The sequence below is a fragment of the Mus musculus genome, chromosome 6 (genome assembly GCF_000001635.26).
Source record: "Mus musculus strain C57BL/6J chromosome 6, GRCm38.p6 C57BL/6J".
Classification (NCBI taxonomy): domain Eukaryota; kingdom Metazoa; phylum Chordata; class Mammalia; order Rodentia; family Muridae; genus Mus; species Mus musculus.
In genome coordinates this window covers 53,913,077-53,932,039 of record NC_000072.6, presented here as the reverse complement: position 1 = coordinate 53,932,039, position 18,963 = coordinate 53,913,077, and the positions used below count along the sequence as shown (strand labels likewise).

The 18,963-nt window shown below is 43.1% G+C and overlaps 1 protein-coding gene across 10 annotated transcripts in view; it reads left to right on the top strand.

Moving 5' to 3' along the window:
* Positions 1-18,963, top strand: part of Cpvl (carboxypeptidase, vitellogenic-like) — a 105,553-nt gene that overhangs the window by 46,634 nt on the left and 39,956 nt on the right. For 7 of the 10 annotated variants that reach the window (XM_006506615.4, XM_006506613.2, XM_006506622.3 and 4 more), the window contains 3 exons: positions 2-133; positions 5,132-5,230; positions 6,734-6,907. In XM_006506615.4, coding sequence (XP_006506678.1) covers positions 2-133; positions 5,132-5,230; positions 6,734-6,907 — 405 coding nt within the window. The remainder of the gene's footprint in view (position 1; positions 134-5,131; positions 5,231-6,733; positions 6,908-18,963) is intronic. The other 3 variants (XM_006506619.3, XM_006506617.2, NM_001289714.1) reach the window with 1 other exon arrangement.

Here is an 18,963-nt window from a genome sequence, read left to right as displayed (position 1 = left end):
GATTATAGGAGGGTATGCGGCATTCCTATATGAAATTGGCTTGTTGGATGAACAGCAGCAGAAGTACTTCCAGAAGCAGTGTAGCAAGTGCGTAAAATACATCAAAGAGCAGGAGTGGATGAAGGCCTTTGAAGTGAGTGCTGGGGGCCCCCAGGATGCCCTTGAGCAATTAAAACCATCTGAGGAGAGGAGGGGTCAGGAGGCGCACCATGGTGCTCCAGCCTTTGGGATGGTATCTATCCCCTCCTCTGTCTATGATCAGGAGGCGAAAGAGTGAACATGCAGAGAAGCTCCACCTGCACGCCTCTGAGTTCACTTAGGCTGTATTTTTAACCCGAGATCATTCTGGCATGCGTATCTAACTGTGGCTCTCATTAGACGTTCCGATTTCTTTAAATGCTGTGTGGGGCCTGAAGGCATTCTGCAGCATATGGAAATTAGAAGCAAGGTAACCTGGGAAGTGAATGCCTGAGCTTCAACAGATGCTCGGACACATTTAGAAGGGTTATGTCCACAAGCAATATTTCAGCTATAGAGGTGATCTGGCGTGTAACCAAAGTCATATGCCTCCAGGTGTCAGGATCAAAGTCTAAAAAATATAGTGTACTGTAGGGGGGCACCTTCTAAGAGGCACAGTGTGCAGTTAACCTAGCACTTGAACATGAGAGTGATGATATGATTTGAGCCTTTACCTACGTTTTTCCTGTGGAGTTTGGTTATTTATGGTCTAGCGTTTCACTAAATACTGAGATACAGGAACTTGTGTGTTTTGGCCAATGCAAAAGCAAAGCAAACAATCTTCCTTCAGTACTTTTGCTATGCATCTATAGAACCATCTTATCTGACACACAGGTAAATGATGTGAGGTATGAACTCTGAAGACCTCAATCTGCGTGCTCTTTCATGTGCTTTATGTGCCTACGGCCATTGTGTCTTTTTGGACCAAGGCCGGATGTGAATAGTCTTTCAGAAGCATCAGATATGCCAATTAGGATCAAACAGGAGACATATAGACTTGGGAGAAAACAAGCAATTTAAAGTGAAGCTCATTTTACAAGCAGGGTACCAGGACACTGCTGAGATCCCTGGGGGAGGTGACTTGGTTTGCATTGAAGTCTGATAGCAGCAAGCTGTGCAGATGGGTTGAGAAAGGGAAGTCCCAGCCCTAGACAGGATGCACAAACTCTCCATTCTGGGTCAGGGCACCAGATGTGGCTGCAAAATGTGGAGTTAGTATGCTTTGTGCAGCTGTAAACACGAAGGAAGAGGAATTGTCTCGGGAGCATGTAAGATCAAGCTTTCCCTGGCAATAAGAGTCTCTTCTGGATACGTTTTAGGCTTTAGGGTACCTGCTGGGGTAGAGATGGGGAAAGAGGGATGCTTGAGAATTGAGGCATTTTATGTGGTGTGAGACTAATTTGCAAGAGAGGAACATTCACTATGGTTTTGAAGAAACACACAGAGATTGTTAAGTAGTGTCTGAAGCAAGACCAGCAGAGAGGCCTGAAGAAGGAAGGAAGCAAAATGATATGCAGAGCACATGATATGACAGCCATGGCACTCGCAGGTTGGGAGAACTGTTGAAAAATAGGAGTATTTTGTATGGCTAGAGACAGTGAGACTATGGCACAGGAGTTTCTCCCAAACTAAATTCAATAGAAAATCAAAACTAAAACACCTCCCCTAATATTCCTTAAAGGTATGGGCTGTCTCTCCAACCATTGGCTCAAGATCTTGAGTGATAGATTAAAGCCTCTGAGTTTTCAAAGGAAATTGACAAAGCAGTGCTTGGTAGGCTAGCTAAAAATGCTAAGACATCCTGAAAGATGGACCATTCAAGAGGACACAGATGTCAAAATCTCAAGCCCAACAGACTCAGCCTGTTTGATGTTCTCATTCTTTTCTTTAAAAATTTTATTTTATCTTATGTGTATGAGTGTCTGCCTGCATGGACAGACGTGCACCTCATGCATTCCTAGTGCCCCTAGAGGCCAGAATGAGGCATCAGATCTCCTGGAACTGGATTTACACTTGGTTGTTAGCTACCATATATGTGCTGTCAACAGACCCTGGCTCCTCTGCAAGAACGGCAAGTGATCTTAACGGCTGAGCAGCTCCCAGGACCCAGGGTTCTGATTTTTAAGATGAGTCAGTTAGTAAAAGAGTAGAAACGTCTGTTGGGAACACAGGAAACAGGCAAAGCTATCCATATGCATGCACTGATGGGGTTGCTGGTCCCAGAGGAGGGTCATGAGCTATAGAAGGTCACATGGAGGTTGTGGGATGGGTCCTCCTGACCACATGCCCAGGGTTTTTCCCTCATGCAATAGTTCTTGGGTATTCTATAACAATCCAGAGGCATTCCCATAATTCTCCAAGAGTAAATGGTTGATCTCTTGTTCCTTCTATTTTCTTCCTAACAATGCTCTATCTAAATCACAGAACATTCTCTGTGAAACAAGTTTTGATTATGAAGTAGATTTCAAAAGTCTGGAATAATCTAGCCCCATTATTTGTTAGACAGCAAATGTTTTATTTCTCACTGAAAACAATCTATTGGTTTTGTAAATTAAAAATGTGTGTGTGATATATGCCCACATGTTCTTGTGTGCACACACTATAGAGATGTGTGTTCAAGTATGTTTATGTGGAGGCCAGAGGTTGATGTTGCTTTGTGAGGCAGGGTTTCTCACTTGCCTGGGACTCTCCTAGAGAAATTCTCTAGGAGAGAATTCTAGAGAAGCTAATCAGAAAGCCCAGCGATCTAGCTCTTCCCATCTCCAAAGCTCTGAGAGGACTGGTGAACAACACGACCCCAGGGGTCCTCATGCTTGTGTGGCAAGTGCTGTACCAACTGACCTACCCTCCTCACCCCAGCAAATTGACTCCACCAGTGATGTGTGCATGCTGTACAACTTCTAGCAAAGAGTGGACAAATTAAAGAAAGACACCTGCTTGGGGTGATGAACCCACAGGTTTATTAAACAAGCAGGTATCTCCACAGTGTAAAGATGAAATGGGGACATTTCTCCAGATGCAGCCCAGAGCAGAATTCCCAGCATGCCTAACAGACTTTGTATAGTTCCTTACCCTTCTCAGTCCTCACGCCTTTACCCAAGGATGCTGCACAAGCAGAGGTACTGAGCACAGGGAGGCACTGCAGTCTGACTGTTAGTTTAGCAAGCAGGTACATGGTGGAGAGTACAGGCTGAGGCCACGGAGGAGCTAGAGCCATTAGCAGTGCATACCCTGGCCAAGTTAGTGCACTTCCAAGAATCTTAGTTTCCTCACCAAACATTGGGATGATGGTATTTTATCTTCTAATAAACTAAACTCATTCTTGATGGATTTATTTGTTTTTGTTTTTTGATTTTTGTTTTTTTTTTAGAATGTGTTGAATTCATGTCATACAATCCTTTCAGAAGGCCCTTTAAAATACATCAACAGGAGCAGAAAGCAAACACCACCCCTCCCCAACTCTCAACCCCCTCCTTTCTTCATCTTCAAGCAGCCTTACCCCAGGCCTGCTTCCGGGTCACTTTCTTCTTCCTTCTAAAGCTCTGAGCTCTGCATTTCATAGCCTCAGAGAGCATTGCCAAGGACTGTTCAGGGCAGTTGTCTACATCTTGGGTCTCTCTTCACATTCTCTATGAGTCCCATCAAAATTCCTGGTGAATGTGTGGATGGTGTCTCAATACTCAGTTCTTCTGTCTTTCAGCCTCTGCTTTTTCCCCCTGCAATCTTGTTCTCCCATGTGTTGCTTATTCCTGCTACAAAATCAAACTAGATTAAAAATAAATAAATAAATAAATAAATAAATAAATAAATAAATAAACACAACCAAGTGAATAAACCAAACAAAATCTTTCCAGAACCATCACCCACAATCTGAAGCTGGATCACCTTTATTCAGTTGCCATACCCTCTCCCTCTGGCTCACCTGTGTTAATGAACCAACTTCACAATTGTGCAGCTCTGGTACCTTTCAGCCTGTTGAGCCACCATCTCCTCATGAACCCTAAGCCCCATGACTTCATTTCTCTGATTATCCAACCTAAACCCAGGGTCACACATTCAAGCCGCTAAACTCCACAGATAATTCCTTCAACATCTTTGGCTAAGCTACAGTCGTGGCTGATGCTGCATCTTTGCTGCCTTCATGTTGGTAGCATACAGCTGGAGAAAACCAAACAGCCATGGTGACCACTCCTCCCTGCTGATAACTGAACCCATAGATACCATCCATCAGTTCCAAGACCTTGAACTCCACCAGCTCCTTGACTCTCAGCCCACAACCCATGCCCTCTTTGCTCACACTGTGGGTGAGTGTGACCAGGGGCCATGTGAAAGCAGCCTTTCTCACCAGGCAAACCCCCAAGTTGAAGCATCTGGCTTTATTATCTTCTGCCTGCGGTATTCTCTGATTGTCTATATTCTTGACTTTCTTCCAGCCAATGGGTCATAATTTGAATGTCATCTTCTAAGTGACACTTCTGTTTTCAGGGTCCCTTACACACAGGCACACACACCCATAACACCTCCTATTCCTGTTCTCCTTGCCGTTCCCTGATGCACACACCACTCTTAACACCTAACATAATCTGCTTCACCGTGCTTATTTGTGTCCCTAGAATATACATTCTATGAGGGATGGCATTTGCCTGCTACAAATGAAAGTAAAATGAGAACGATTTTAAAATATAAGGGCTGGAGAGGTAGCTTGGTTGGTGGAGTGTTTGCCATGCAATCCCAAAGGCCTCAATTGTAGCTCATAACCCAAGTAAAAGCAAGGGCTTGGGCACAGTGGCATGGACTTGTGCTGAGGAGTCCAGTCTGCCCTACGTAGCGAGTACTGGGTGGGTGAGAGAACATGTCTCATATAAAGCAATGGAGGTGCTTAAGGGGCGATAGATTGTCATTGGCCTCTATATGTGGGCACATGCACCTATATGCACACAATGCATTTGTCTATCATGCATGTGAATGCATATGTGCACACACAGGAACACACATATAGATGCATACATCATTTAAAAAGAATGAAAAATGTCCTGACTGTAATGATATAACGACAGTTGTGCATGTCACCACTCCCTGTCACTGTCCTTTTCTTTCTTCCTCTCTGACCTAGATCCTGGATAAGCTGCTAGATGGAGATGTAACAACTGGTTCATCTTTCTTCCAGAATGTGACAGGATGTACCAATTACTACAACATTTTACAGTGCACGGTAATGGCCACAATTTAAAGAATGTAGTAATGTGCGCTTAAAACTTTAGCAAAACCAAACTGCCTCTGATTGAAAAAATATAGCTCATTTTAAACGAGATGACCATGCCCAACATTTGCTGGATAATTCCATCTCCTGACCTGTGGGAGTTGTTTCCTACTGGACTTGCTAGGTCGACATCCATATTATGTGATGTTCTTGACAGCTTAGAATGATGTCTGATTAACCCAGCATCCCTACTAGACCTAGTTCCTGGTAGGGAGTTGTGTGAAGGATCCAGGCTAGAACTGCAGCCCAGGGCTCTGGGTCTAGGCTTCATCTATGAGTCTCTTGAAAGCATCCACATTCTTTGTTCTGCACTTAAGGCGGCTTAGGTAATTGGCACTACCCAACCTTCCTGAAAATATTTGCCTTGTCTTACTTTTAACTTAAGGTGTTTGGAGCCTTCAGGGCAGCCCCCACTTCAAGCCCTCTGGAATACTTTTTAAAGTATTCAAGTAGTTCCTTTCATAAAAGTAGGCCAGAGTTGACATCTTCTGTGTAGAATTAAGTGAATAAGAGACAGAGAGAGCCAGCTTGGCAGTTTGGATGTGCGGACTCTTTGTCTACTGAACGGCGCAGTACACTCAGTTTTTAAATTGACTTATTTATGAGCTATTTGTAAGTAAAATATGAAGTCAGTTTTGGTGTGATTCCCAGCCCTGTGGTTTTGGATTTATATTCTACCAATAACAAAACATGGCAGGAAACGGAGAAACAGAATTTGTGATTAGGATGGATTTTTTTTTTTTAAGAAAGTAATGTATTCACAGCCAAAAAAAAAAAAAAAAGCCAATGAAGCATAGAACTGTTGAACATAAATCCTAAACAGTATTTCTCTAACAGGGAGGATTTTTAAGAGATGAATACGTATTCCTTTTTGTTTGTTTTTTGATAAGGGTTGTAGGTAACTTTTGTTTTATGACTTTTATTAAGTATCAGTTTTAGACCTGTGATATAATTACCCCCTAAAGTATAAACAGTTGATTGTGTGGGGGTGAGACAGTGAGATATTAATGAACGGTGGAAAACAGCAAGTAGAGACAATGGCTTTAAACCACTATGCCGATCCTGGTCCCTTAAATGCCATTTAACCTTCTTCTTTAGAGCCAAGGTCATGGGGTGATTACCTTACATAATCTTACCTCTTTCCTTTTTCCAACACTCTCTCCAATGAGCTGGCTAGTTAAAAGGCAGACTGCAAAGGATTAGTGTCTGAGAAAGAAAATCCATTCTTGGGCAAATTGGATATTGACTGTAAACGAAGGCGATTCTCTGTGTTCGGCCTATGAGAGGGTCCCGTTTACCTGACCTGGGTCACTCCATTAACATATCAAGCCTGAGGAAAAGTTAACAGTTTAGTCCTGTTTACTGTGCTGTGTGTTGTGAGGGAGTCTCAGCTTTCCCGGTGGGCTGTGCCTGGCATCTTCCTCCATGACACTTTGCCATTGTGCCTTCTGGCAGGAACCCAAGGAGCAAAGTTACTTTGCAAAATTCTTGACGCTCCCCCAAGTGAGACAAGCCATCCACGTGGGAAACCAGAACTTCAGTGACGGTGCTGAGGTTGAGAAGCACCTGCGAGAGGACACAGTGAAGTCGGTGAAGCCCTGGCTGTCTGAGATCATGAATTACTACAAGGTGAGCCGGGGGCCGTGGAGGACAGGGATCTACCCCAAACTCCTCGGCTACCGTGAGCAGAAAGAAGGAAATTCCTTTTATTTCCTACTTTACTTCCTCCTTTCAAAAGATATCACCTATTCTATTTATAAAATAGAGATAGCCTTCTTAATTTTATTTCTTTGACTTGTCTTTTTTTGGTTATTTGAGACAGGGTTTCTCTGTGTAGCCCTGGCTGTCCTGGCACTCACTTTGTAGACCAGGCTGGCCTCGAACTCAGAAATCTGCCTGCCTCTGCCTCCCGAGTGCTGGGATTAAAGGCATGCGCCACCACGCCCTGCTTGAATTGTCTTTTTAATAGTTTCCTAAAACTTAACTTCCTTGAGTAAAGCTCTTATACTTATTTTGTTAAAGGAAATAAAGCCAAGAAGATGTCTAGCCTTGCATAGCAATCAATTGTCCTTGTTGTTTACTCTATGATGTGAACAGCAGCCTCATCACAGTTAATCCAGGAGTGTGTCTGCTTAGGAATTGCTCTCATTGGCTTTTACTGGGGATCGTCCTGCTCAGATCTGCCATGAGCCCAGCCCTTTTAGGCTGTTGTATTGGAGTGAGCAATGACTCCATTCTGAACAGAGCAAAGCATGCTGAACAGGCACTATGTTTAGGGTTGACATAAACAGCTAGTTGGCCATAGGAAGCCCCGGCGGAAGTCACAGTGAGCTGTCCCTCGGCCCCCATTATCAGGGAGGATACTCAGAGCAGGTGATCTGACAAAAATTCCCCTGTGTGTCGCTCCTTTCCTACTACGACTCTCTTCACCCAACTCTGGTCCTAGGCATGGCCCATGGGTGGGGCAACCCTGGAGGGTGAGTGCAGAAGTGATAAAGGATTCTGCCCACTGAGGCAAGAGTGGTACCCGAAATGCACAAAAGCCCAACACCCAGTGCTCTGTAAGGCACCTTGTATGGTTTAGACCAGAAAGTCCGGTCTTCAACACATTTATGCAATTTTCACCGCTCATAAGTTGTCCACATACTGCTTCTGTAGATCCACAAGCCTTCCCAGTTTCTAACATGAGGAACGTATGCTTCTATGATGTCTATGTTAGGGATGGTCCTGGGGATTCTCAGCGTGCAGCATGCACTCTAGTATAGAAAGCTTCTGAACAAACACTCACCAACTTGTGTTTTAGAGTATTCCCAGGGAAAGCTCGCCTTTTCTGGTTCTAGTACACAGGGTTTAATGCCTGTGTAAATCTGCTAGCCTGCAGAACATGAGGACACCCTACATTCTAGGGAAGAGGGAACCTCACTACATCAGGCCAGGATTTCAGCCATCCTCACTTTGGGCTCTGCTGAGAGAATATGATACTTGTCTGCTCTTAGCCTATCCTCCTTTCTGAGTGTGTTCTCCTTTTGTGATCCTTAGGACACACTGCTGCCATCCTGGGTACTTGATACCTATGTAGGTGCAGCCTCAAAGCACTTGTCTATGTCTAGTGAATAAATAAAAGAAACTTTAACTATATCAAAGATATACCAAGGACACCTGTCATAACAAACCAGGTATTTATCATCCTCGATTTACTAAACCAAAAAGTACTTAGCACTTGTGTTTTAAGACATAAAAAGTTAGATACCATGACAAAATCCAAAATGGTTCTTGATTTGGGCTCTGAGTTGCGCGCGCGCGCACACACACACACACACACACACACACACAAACACACACACCCTGGAAAGCGAGTCCTTTCTAAAGCAGTTGGCACTAGGGTGGAACATCCAGCATTCCTGGTGATACAATGTTCCCAAGGCTGACCATCACTTCAAGCTGATCACTGGATGCTAAAGGGAAACACACTGACTAGAGAACATTAGAATATTTCAGCATCTCCGTCTGTTGCATCTACAACCCAAAATCAGCTGTCTCAATCTTCCTGGCTGCTATGACAAACACTCGAGTAGGTAACGCCATTCTACAAAAGCTTGCTGCTCACAGCACCAGGCCCAGCGTGTGTGGGGAGTTCTGTGGTGGGAGTGGGAGTCGGCATTCTCTTGCCTTTGTGCAGGGTCCTCCATGGCAGAAGAGGCTGGAATCCCTTTATAGCAGTGGTTCTTAACCTTCGTAACCTTAAACCTGCAGCACTTTAATACAGTGCCTCATGATGTGGTGGCCCCAACCACAAAATTATTTTCATTGCTACCTCATAACTATAATTTTGCTACTTTTATGAATTGTAATGTAAATATCTCATGTGTAGAATATCTGGATATGGGACCCTCCTGTGAAAGGGTCCTTCAACCCTCCAAAAGACCGTGACCCACAGGCTGAGAAACACTGCTTTAAAGCTTTACTCTCATTCTCAAGAGCCTCACCCTCATGATTCAGTTACTTTCCACATCTCCACATTGGGGATTAGGTACCAACATAGGTAATTTGGGGAAAAGACAGAAATATGAAGACCTTGGCACCCTCAAATTTAAACTCCAATGAAATATAAGTATTCTCGGTATGTTTGGATTTTATATCAATCTCCAGCAAAAGGAAATCGTTTGGTGTTGCAGATAATGCATGTTGCAATAAAGAAAGAACAAACTGTACAGTCAGTCTGAATGCCGACTGAACAGGGAGGCCTAGGAACAGACCAGGCATTCATGCAGACAACTGGTAGAACCCTCCTGGCAGTGATTACTCTTGGCTCGTCTGCTATTGATGGTGAACCTCAATAAGTATATAACTGAACCAGAACAACATAGGTTGGCTTGAGACATTATTGCCCTTAAAATTATATTTATGTAAGAAAGTAGTAGGCCTATTACTATTCCTAAAATCTCAGGAGTCTTTTCCCAGTACTCTCTCCACTTGAGTCAATGTGCAGTACCTCTGATAGAATGAGGAAGGCCTTCAGAAGTGTCTGTGATGGTGTTTCTATGGGTTTGTATGTGAACATCAAGCACAGCCATGCTTTTGCAAAGGCTTGTGGACAATGCAGACACTGAGATTTTGGGTGGTAGAATGGTAAACTGAGATATGTACAGTTAGAGTAACCTGGTAGACCCGACCTGAATTTCTTCAAGATTAAATCACATTAGAACATTGTCAGAATTTTTAGGGGCAGTGTAATAAAAGACTATGGTGGCCTAGAGCCACCATGACCCACCTGACCCACTCAGGGGTCAGGTAAAACAGTGAACTTGGTCTCATGGCTGTTCCTTTGGAGTGGCTATTTAACTCTTTAGTTTCCTTATTATACAATGGGAGAGAAAAAGGTCAGCTTTCGTGAGGCTTAAGAGAGATTATATTTACAAACAGTCCCCGGTGGATAGAAGTGTTCATAAACATAGCCTATTACCAAGAACTTTTACCCAAAGTATCTAAGAACCACCTATTCATAAAAGTGAAGCAGTGACGTGAGATGGCTGGAGAGATGGCTCAGTGGATAAAGACCTGTCACCCATGGGTAGGCGTGAGGACCTGGAATACACACACACCTTCTGAAACCTCTTTTATGCACGCCCTGTCTTCTTATGGCAAGATGGGACTGAGAGACAGGAGGATTCCCAGAATCATGTGTATCAGCTAGCCTAGAGTATGCAGCCGGCAACAAAGAGCCCCTGTCTCAAAAAGATGGAAGTCAAAGCCTAACTCCTGGGGTTATTTACTGACCTCCACAGTCATGTGCATATTCATTCTCTCTCTCTCTCTCTCTCCCTCTCTCTCTCTCTCTCTCTCCCTCCCTCCCTCCCTCCCTTCCTCCCCTCCTCTTCTTCTTCCTCTTCTTCCTCCTCTCTCCTCTCCCTCTCACCCCCTCTTCTTTACACACACAGGCTTATATCTGAAACCCCCCAAATTATAAAAGCAGAAAAGGCCTCACAGATTTCCATTTTCATGTCTAGAACTTGGAAAATTTAGAAGTCACCATACCATTCATACAGGGAGAAAGCTCTTCTCAAAATTGTGAATAAAATGGTCACAGAGCAAGCCACAGTACTCCACACTGGAGACAAATACAGAGAAGCACCTCTGCCTGACTAGAACACAACCTCAGAAGGAGGAGGACATCTGTAGAAACAGAGCCCCAGGAGGAAATGGAACTGTGATAGGCATGTGGCTGGATGCTGGTACAAGGAGTATAGAAGTCAAAGCACTGGGAACCCCAGCTGTTCATCTAGGTTCTCGAGAGACTATTGGTGGCATCTCCCTGACGTTTATGACAATAAGAAGGGCAGGGAAACACTGCAAACCCTGCCCAATACCGTGATCTTAACAAAATCTGCCCAGGAAGGAGATCAACTGCTTTCCCGGCACCAAACCTACTGGAGTTTGATCATAGCCTGCTGGTGCTTTACCTAAAGTGAGGTTGCATGCCATCCCCATCCCCCACACCCCCAAAAGCATGGTAGGTTAGACATAGTGCTAGTTGAAAATACATTTAATACAACCTAACAGATTTTAGTGCTCAGCCCAGGCTACCTCCAACAGTCTTGATCTACTTTCATTCGTTGGCAGCTGGGAAGCCATCTTTACATGACACCTCTCTAAATGTTGACTAGTTGTATGCTTTATTTTTCAATGGACGTCAAACCACAGAATGCAATACCCCTAACCACTGGTCCTGCAGCACATTGTCGCCTCCGGATCTGCATGGATGGATGGAAGCTGTAGCTTGTTTTTAGTACAGCATGGCAAATGGGTGCAACTGACCTGGGAAATGATCATACCTGCATGAAGAGTTCTACCGCCACCAGAAAGTTGAAAAAGGGGCCCACAGTTCTGAGAAGTTTGAAGTCTGTAAGCACAGGCTCCCAAGAGATAGCAACTGTGAAGCGCTTGCATTTCAAGTCTTTCAGCTGCTTATCTTGGCCTGTTTTTTTGCAGTTCTTACTCCCAAGTACAAAGTGCCAACCTTTCAACAAGACTTGGCAAGTGCGGTTTGAAGACACTGGATACTCCTCCTTAGACCCAGAATGGGACCCGCCAAGAATGGCAACATTCCAGACGAGGAATTTTAAAACAAAACAGAAGATACTTGATTAGCACTTTCCTAGAAAACAGCGAAATGTACGGACAGGTAGATACTAGATATGGAGATGTGGAAATTCCAAGAGTAGAGGCAGAAATGTTTGTAATCAAGATGCTATCACGGACATTAAGAATGGTGTTGTCCCGTTTGTTAGCGGACTGGGTACTGCTGAGGAAAGAGAGAATCAGGAAGTTTTAGATATAGCACGAGAACTGCAAACACCAACACACAAAACAGAACAAAACAGCTTCTCTACTCCACAGGATAGCTTCCAAGTGACAAGAGAAAGAGAAGAGTGTCTTTCCTGCACTGATATGACCACAGGGAGAATGTATAAAAAGCAACAGAAGTATCATTGTAAGCAGTTAATGAGAGGAAATTTATGCAAATTGATGCTGTCTGTAAACCACTCAGAGACCATCAGACAGGACACACAGAAAACAAATAAACAAGGTAGATATATGCTAGGCATTCTTAGACAACAGAAAGGAAAGGAATTTGCTGTCAGTTGATCTGCACGGCAAGAAACATTTAATAAGATTTTTAAAGAGGAAGAAAACAAAACATTCTGTGGAAAATGCAGCTCTATGAAAGGAAAAGGAGAATGGCATAGTGGGCACACCTTTAATTCAAGCACTTGGGAGAAAGAAGCAGGTAGATCTCTGTGAGTTTGAGACCAGCCTGGTCTAGATAGCAAGTTCTGGGCCAGCCAGAGCTACACAGAAAGAACTTTTGTGTCTACAAACACAAAAAAAAACAAACCCAACCAAACCAAACCAACAACAACAACAACAACAACAACAACAACAACAAAAGAGATAAAAGATAAAAAAGAGCCAGATGATAAATATCATAGTCTATGTAGCAAGTCCAAATGAATCAATTTAAAAACAAACAAAAACAAAACAAAAACAAAACAAAACAAAACAAAACAAAAAACACCTCCTTGGATAAGCATGACCAAGTTGTAGGGCATGAGATAAATACACAGGAGTTGATTACTTTTAATGATATAAAATAAACAATTTGATAATAAATAAACAATCTGAAATCAAAACCCTCCCCCTACCCTGCTCCCCTACCCACAATATGAACTAACCAGTACCCCCAGAACTCGTGTCTCTAGCTGCATATGTAGCAGAAGATGGCCTAGTCGGACATCATTGGGAAGAGAGGCCCCTTGGTCTTGCAAACTTTATATGCCCCAGTACAGGCATATAAAGATTTGGAGAACTTTCTATCTTGATTTTCTTGTCCACTTACTGGTTTGTCTTTGAACAGTTGAGCGTAAGTGTTCCTTCCAGAGTTCATGCTAGTGTCTTATCAGCTCTCGGGGTTGTCTGCATTTTCGCCATGGTGTCCAGCAAGACCCGCAGTTCCTGGTTTGGGCGAATTCTCCTTGATCTCTGAGCTCTTTCATTGTGCGTGCCTTATTGTTGTACCTAAGAAGCCATCACCCAACTCAGCAGAGCAAAAGTGTAGTCCTTCAGTTGTGTCCTAAGGTTTTTATATTATACACACACACACACACACACACACAGACTGACACACATACACACAAAGCTAAGATCCACATATGAGAAAGAACATTCTGTGTTTTCCTTTCTGAGCCTGTGCTAACTCACCCAATAGAAAAATTACAGTTCTACCCACTTTCCTGGGCTTTTTATAACTTAATTATTCTTTGTGGCTGAGTGAAATTTCACTATGTATAATTATTGATTCATCTACTGATAGATCTTATTTCCTTGCCATTACGAACAGAGCAGCAATAAACAGGGATACACAGATATCTCTGTTGTAAGATACAGAATCCATGGGCTAGCCCAGTAGTAATAGAGATGTGTCACAGAAGGATTGTTGGACTTCATTCAAAACCTTTTCTGATAGGTGCAGATCTATCGATAGGGCCTTGTACTATCTGTCTTTGAGTCCACTTGCGGATGTGTTGCATTTGTTGATCTATACGAAATGTCAACAATCAAACGAACTTGACCATGATGAACAATTTTTTTGAAAGTGTTTTGCAAATATTTTGTTGACTTTTTTCCAACTATGTTCATTAGGGAGATTAATCTTCAGGCCTTTTGTTTGTTTTGTTTTGTTTTGTTTTGTTTTGTTTTGCTGTCTCTTTATAATAACAATGCTGGCTTTGTCAGAGGAATTCGGTGGTGTGCCTTCCTTTTCTATATTATGGAATTCTTTGGGAAGCATTAGTATTAGGTTTTGGAGGTCCGATGGGTCCAGCCATGAATCCATCTAGGTGGTGAGTTACTTTTAGGTGAAAGAATTGTTTTTGATATTGGCCTCACTGCTTGAGGTCACTTTAAATTGTCTTGGTTTGGTTTGGGGACATCATTTCATCTAAAAAGCCATCCATTTGTTTTAGATTTTCGGAATTATAAAATATATGCTTTTAAAGGTGTGTCCTAGTGAGTTCTGAGTTTCATCAGCATCTTTCACGACTTTCATCTCTAATTTTGTCCACTCAAGACTTTTGTTTAGCTTGGCTAAGGCTTTGTCAATCTAATTTAATTTTTTTTCAAAGAATTGACTCTTTGTTTCATTGTTTTTTTTTTTTTTTCTCATTTTCACATTGTTAATGTCTGTCCTGATCTTATTATTACTTTCCTTCTACTGATTTGAGGCCTGGTTTTTCTTGTTTTCCCAGTTCCCTAGGATATATAAATAAGTTACCTACTTGCAATTTCTCTGATTTCTTAACATGGGCACTTACTGCGATAAGCTTCCTTCTTAAGACTGTAGGGGTTTTTTTTTAGTTTGTGGTGTTGTTATTTTCAGTTTCTAGGAATGTATTGACTTTCTCCTTGATTTCTTCAAGCACCCGTGCACCAGTGTTATCTCATCTCTGAGATCCTGCGCATGCTCTGCTGTTGCCCTTGCTGATGATCTGGAAATTTACGGCGTTGCAAATCAAGAGAATACAAGAAGTTGTGTCAGTTTTCTTGTGTATGTGGAGACTTGCTTTGTGTTTTAAGATATGATCTAATTAGATCGTGATCCAGGGCTGCTGAGAACAGTGTGTGCTCTACACTGGAATACTTAAGTCCATTTGACCCATGATACCATTTAGCTGTTTCTCTGTTTATTTCAACTTATTACTTTATTTTATTTGGCTGTTTGTCTTTAATAAGACAGGGTCTCACTGTGTTACCCTGTCTGCCCTGGATCTTTATAAGTAAACGAGGCTGGTGTTGAACTCACAGAGACCTGCCTGCTTCTGCTTCTGTAGCACTGGGATTACAGCACCTACCACACCCGACTTTCTGTTTTTCTTAGGACAGGATAATGGGCTGTCTATTGGTGAAGAGTAGGGCATCACAGTTACCATGATTACTGTGTTGAGACTGATCTGTGTTGTTAGTAACATTTGCTTTATGAGATCAGGCGCACCCGTGATCAGTATGTGTGCTCAGAATTGTAGTGTTCTCTTGATGGGTTTTCTTCTTAAGCTGTATGACGTGACCTCATTTATCTCTTCTGTCTAGTTTTTGTTTCAAGTCTATTTTGTCAGATATCAGACCAGCAAGACTGGCTTGTTTCCTGGGTCCATTTGCTTGGGATAGCTTTCCTCTTTCACCCTAAGGAAGCACCTGTCCTTTGGGATGAGATCTGTTTCTTGGCAACAACAAATAGATGAATCCTACTGTTGATTTTTTTTTTAAATTAATTTTGCTGGGTGGGGGTGCCAAGCTTCTGTGGATGGGTAAGAGGGCAGCTTGTGGGAGGAAGTTCTTCCCTTTTACCATGTGGATTCCATGGATTGAACTCAAGGCTACCAGGCTGTCAGCCAATACCTTTATGTACTTAGCTGTCCCTCTGTAGGGACATATCCAGTCGGTTACCTTTTACAACAACTTGCTAGTCTCTGTCTTCGGATGGGGGAATTGAGACTATCACTCTTCAGAGTTAGTATTGAAAACTGCATATTTTTTTCCTGTCATTTGGAGTGGGAGTGGGTGGTAGTCAGTCTTCCTACTCCTTTTTTTGCTTAACTGTTATTCAAGAGTGATTTGCTCTTCCCTGTAGCCTTATGGATGTGTCTGCCTTTCTCTTCAGTCTTCAAGGATCTTCGGTAGGCTTAGTGGGCACGACTTTCTTAATCCTATTTTTATCGTGGGATAATCCTCGCTGTTGTCTTTCAAAACCTGAAACACATCATTTCAAGCTCTCTTGACTCTTAAACTTTCAGTTGACAGTGAGCTGTTATTCTGGTAGATGCCCTTTTACACGTGAGTTGGTGTTTTGCTTGCCACTTTCCAGAATTTTGTAGTTCTACACATGCCCCTGTTAAAGGGGCGTCCCCTGACAAGACAGCAATGCGTGTGGGTCAGTAAACATAAACCACTCCAGAGAAGCTTTCAAGGAACAGAGTATGCTTATTGCACACGAGGAACCACTTACATAGCCTATGACCGTGGTTGGTAAGCACAATACCTTGGATTAGATAGGAAGCATTCAGACCACCAGGGCATCTATGCAGAAAAAGCATATCAGAGGAGACCTGAGAGTGCAGACTCCTCTGCAGGCCAATGGCAAGCTACTCTGGCTACTTCAGAACTCAAGTGTTTGGACTTCAGGAGCATGGTGTGCTATGGTTCTTATTTAGAAGCACAGTGTGCCAAGGAGGCCAGTCAGCCACTCATGCTTGCGTTTTCTCCTACACAAGTTAATAGTTTAATTCTAAAGTAATGAGGGACAGCCCTTTTCTGATCTTGTCTGTCTGGTATTTTGAATGCCCCCTATATCCCAACAGGCATCTCTTTCCCTAGTTTTGGGGTATTGGGAGTATTCTTGCAATCATTTCACTGAAATATTTTCCTTGCCTTTGGAAGAGAATACTTCCTTTTATGCTCATGATTCTTTGATTTGATCTTTTCATAGTTTCCCAAATATCTTGACAAATTTCTTACTAATTTATCTTCCTCCTTGTTGGAATGATCAATATTCCCATCTTGTCTTCAACCTTATATTTTCGGGCCATCCTCCAGTTTGCTAGTGAGGCCTTTCCACAGAGTTATTTGATTTCCTGCAGTTTTCATTTCTAGTATTTCACTTTTGGGTCTTCTTTAGTATTTCCACATTATGTTATTGTTATCATCTGACTCTCCTGAGGAGCACCCCCCCACCCCCACTGAGAACCCTGATCAGCTAGACTCTGATAGGTGCATAGTCTTCCTTAGAGCAATGAGTGACTTTGAAGCCATATGGACCTATAATCCTCTCAGGGGTGACAAGTAGGGCTTGAACCTTCTATGAACCCTGTGAACACTGGGACCAAAGCCTTATGGGTACACTGACGTCGTTAAGCCAACGGGAGGAGTACACTGACTGCATGCACTGGTATGATGCATGAGGCAGAGCTGGAGTCTCATGGACACACACTCTTCACTTGGACAATGGGTAGAACCAGAGACTCCCAGGTGCACGGGCACCTTGTTCCCTGGGGCAAAGATAGAACGGAAGCCTCACGGTGTACAGTCCTCACTAGGGTGACTGGTGGAGTCGAAGCCTCATTGGTATGCTGACCTCAGGTGAGGCTGAAGCTTCCCTGGTGCACTGACTCTACCATCTTCAGAAGCAGGGCTGAAGTCCCACAGATTTTTAAAAAAGATTTGTTTATGTATGTGAGTCCAATGTTGCTGTTTGCAGACACACCAGAAGAGGGCATCAGATCCCATTGCAGATGGTTGTGAACCACAATATGGTTGCTAGAAATTGAACCCAGGACCTGTGGAAGATCAGCCAGTGAGCCATCTCTCCAGCCCCACTTCTAGATGTTTTTAACTCTAAGAAAGTGTAGGCAAGCCTGGAGCCCCTCTTGTGTAGTCCTTGCCAGAATGGTGGGTGGAGATGGAGCCTCCCATCAGGCCATGCTCATGAGTTCAGTGGGCAGGGCTACATCCTCCTGGATGCAGAGTTCAATGTTCCCAGCAGATGATTTATACTAGGCTTCTAAACTTATAGGTAAGCTATGATACTAGGTATTCTTCAGCATGTATCACACACATATGCAAGCACACACCCAGTGTGTATGTGTGTATGTGTGTGTGTGTGTGTGTGTGTGTGTGAGTGTGAGTGTGTGTGTGTGAGAGTGTGTGTGTGAGTGTGTGTGTGTGGTGTGTGTGTTGCGTGTGTGTGTGTGTGAGTGTGTGTGTGTGTGTGTGTGTGTGTGCATGAATTTGATGAAGGCACATTTGATACTATTTTGCAAAGATTTAATTTACACCATTGTAAACATTTGGGCTGCTTTGTGGGGAAAATGTGCTGAAACCCTAACCTGATGCAAAGAATTATGAGACTGTGGTGGAGAAAAGACCCTGATCTGCCGTCAGAGCAAATTCTGACACCTTCCCTAACGAATACGAAATGATCCCTTAATCCCAAATAACAGAAAACTATGAGCATGATCTTTTGTGCCTGCTTCTGTCAGCCAAGTGCTGGGCCTGTGATTAGCCCTGTAAATTACATGCTATTACATCGTTTTGGTGGTAGTGTTAAAGATCATTCAGGGTCAGAAGTCAAAGTTCTTAGAATTTGAAATACCCCTTCCCTTTTATTTCAGACCTGTAAAAATGTATTTTATCTCATAGAAAATAAGCATTCTCCGGGCAGCTGTGTACCTCCTGGTTCACTACTCTAGATCCATATTTTGGTCCAGGACCAGGTGCATGGCAGACAACTCAATAACCCTTAATAGATGGAAAAAGAATTGTCACGGGAACAAAGGAAGCGATAAAAGTCTTGATGGAGCGCAGATGTCACTAATACACTTTGCTTCCTTTAATCTTCTCTTTCCTGCTGCCCCAAAGCTCGGCCTCCACTGCAGCTGTGGCTCTCGAGACTCCCTTTACATTTGGAGCATTGGGGGAGCTTAAGAATCACCCAGCCATGGCCAGCCCCATTAAAGGTACTGGTGTCCCTAGTTGCCTCTCCTAGCAAGACGTATAAAATGGCATGCAGTCATTTTGTAAAGAAGGAAGGAGGGAAATAAAGGGTGGAGTAACAGAAAAAAGAAAGGTAGACTGTC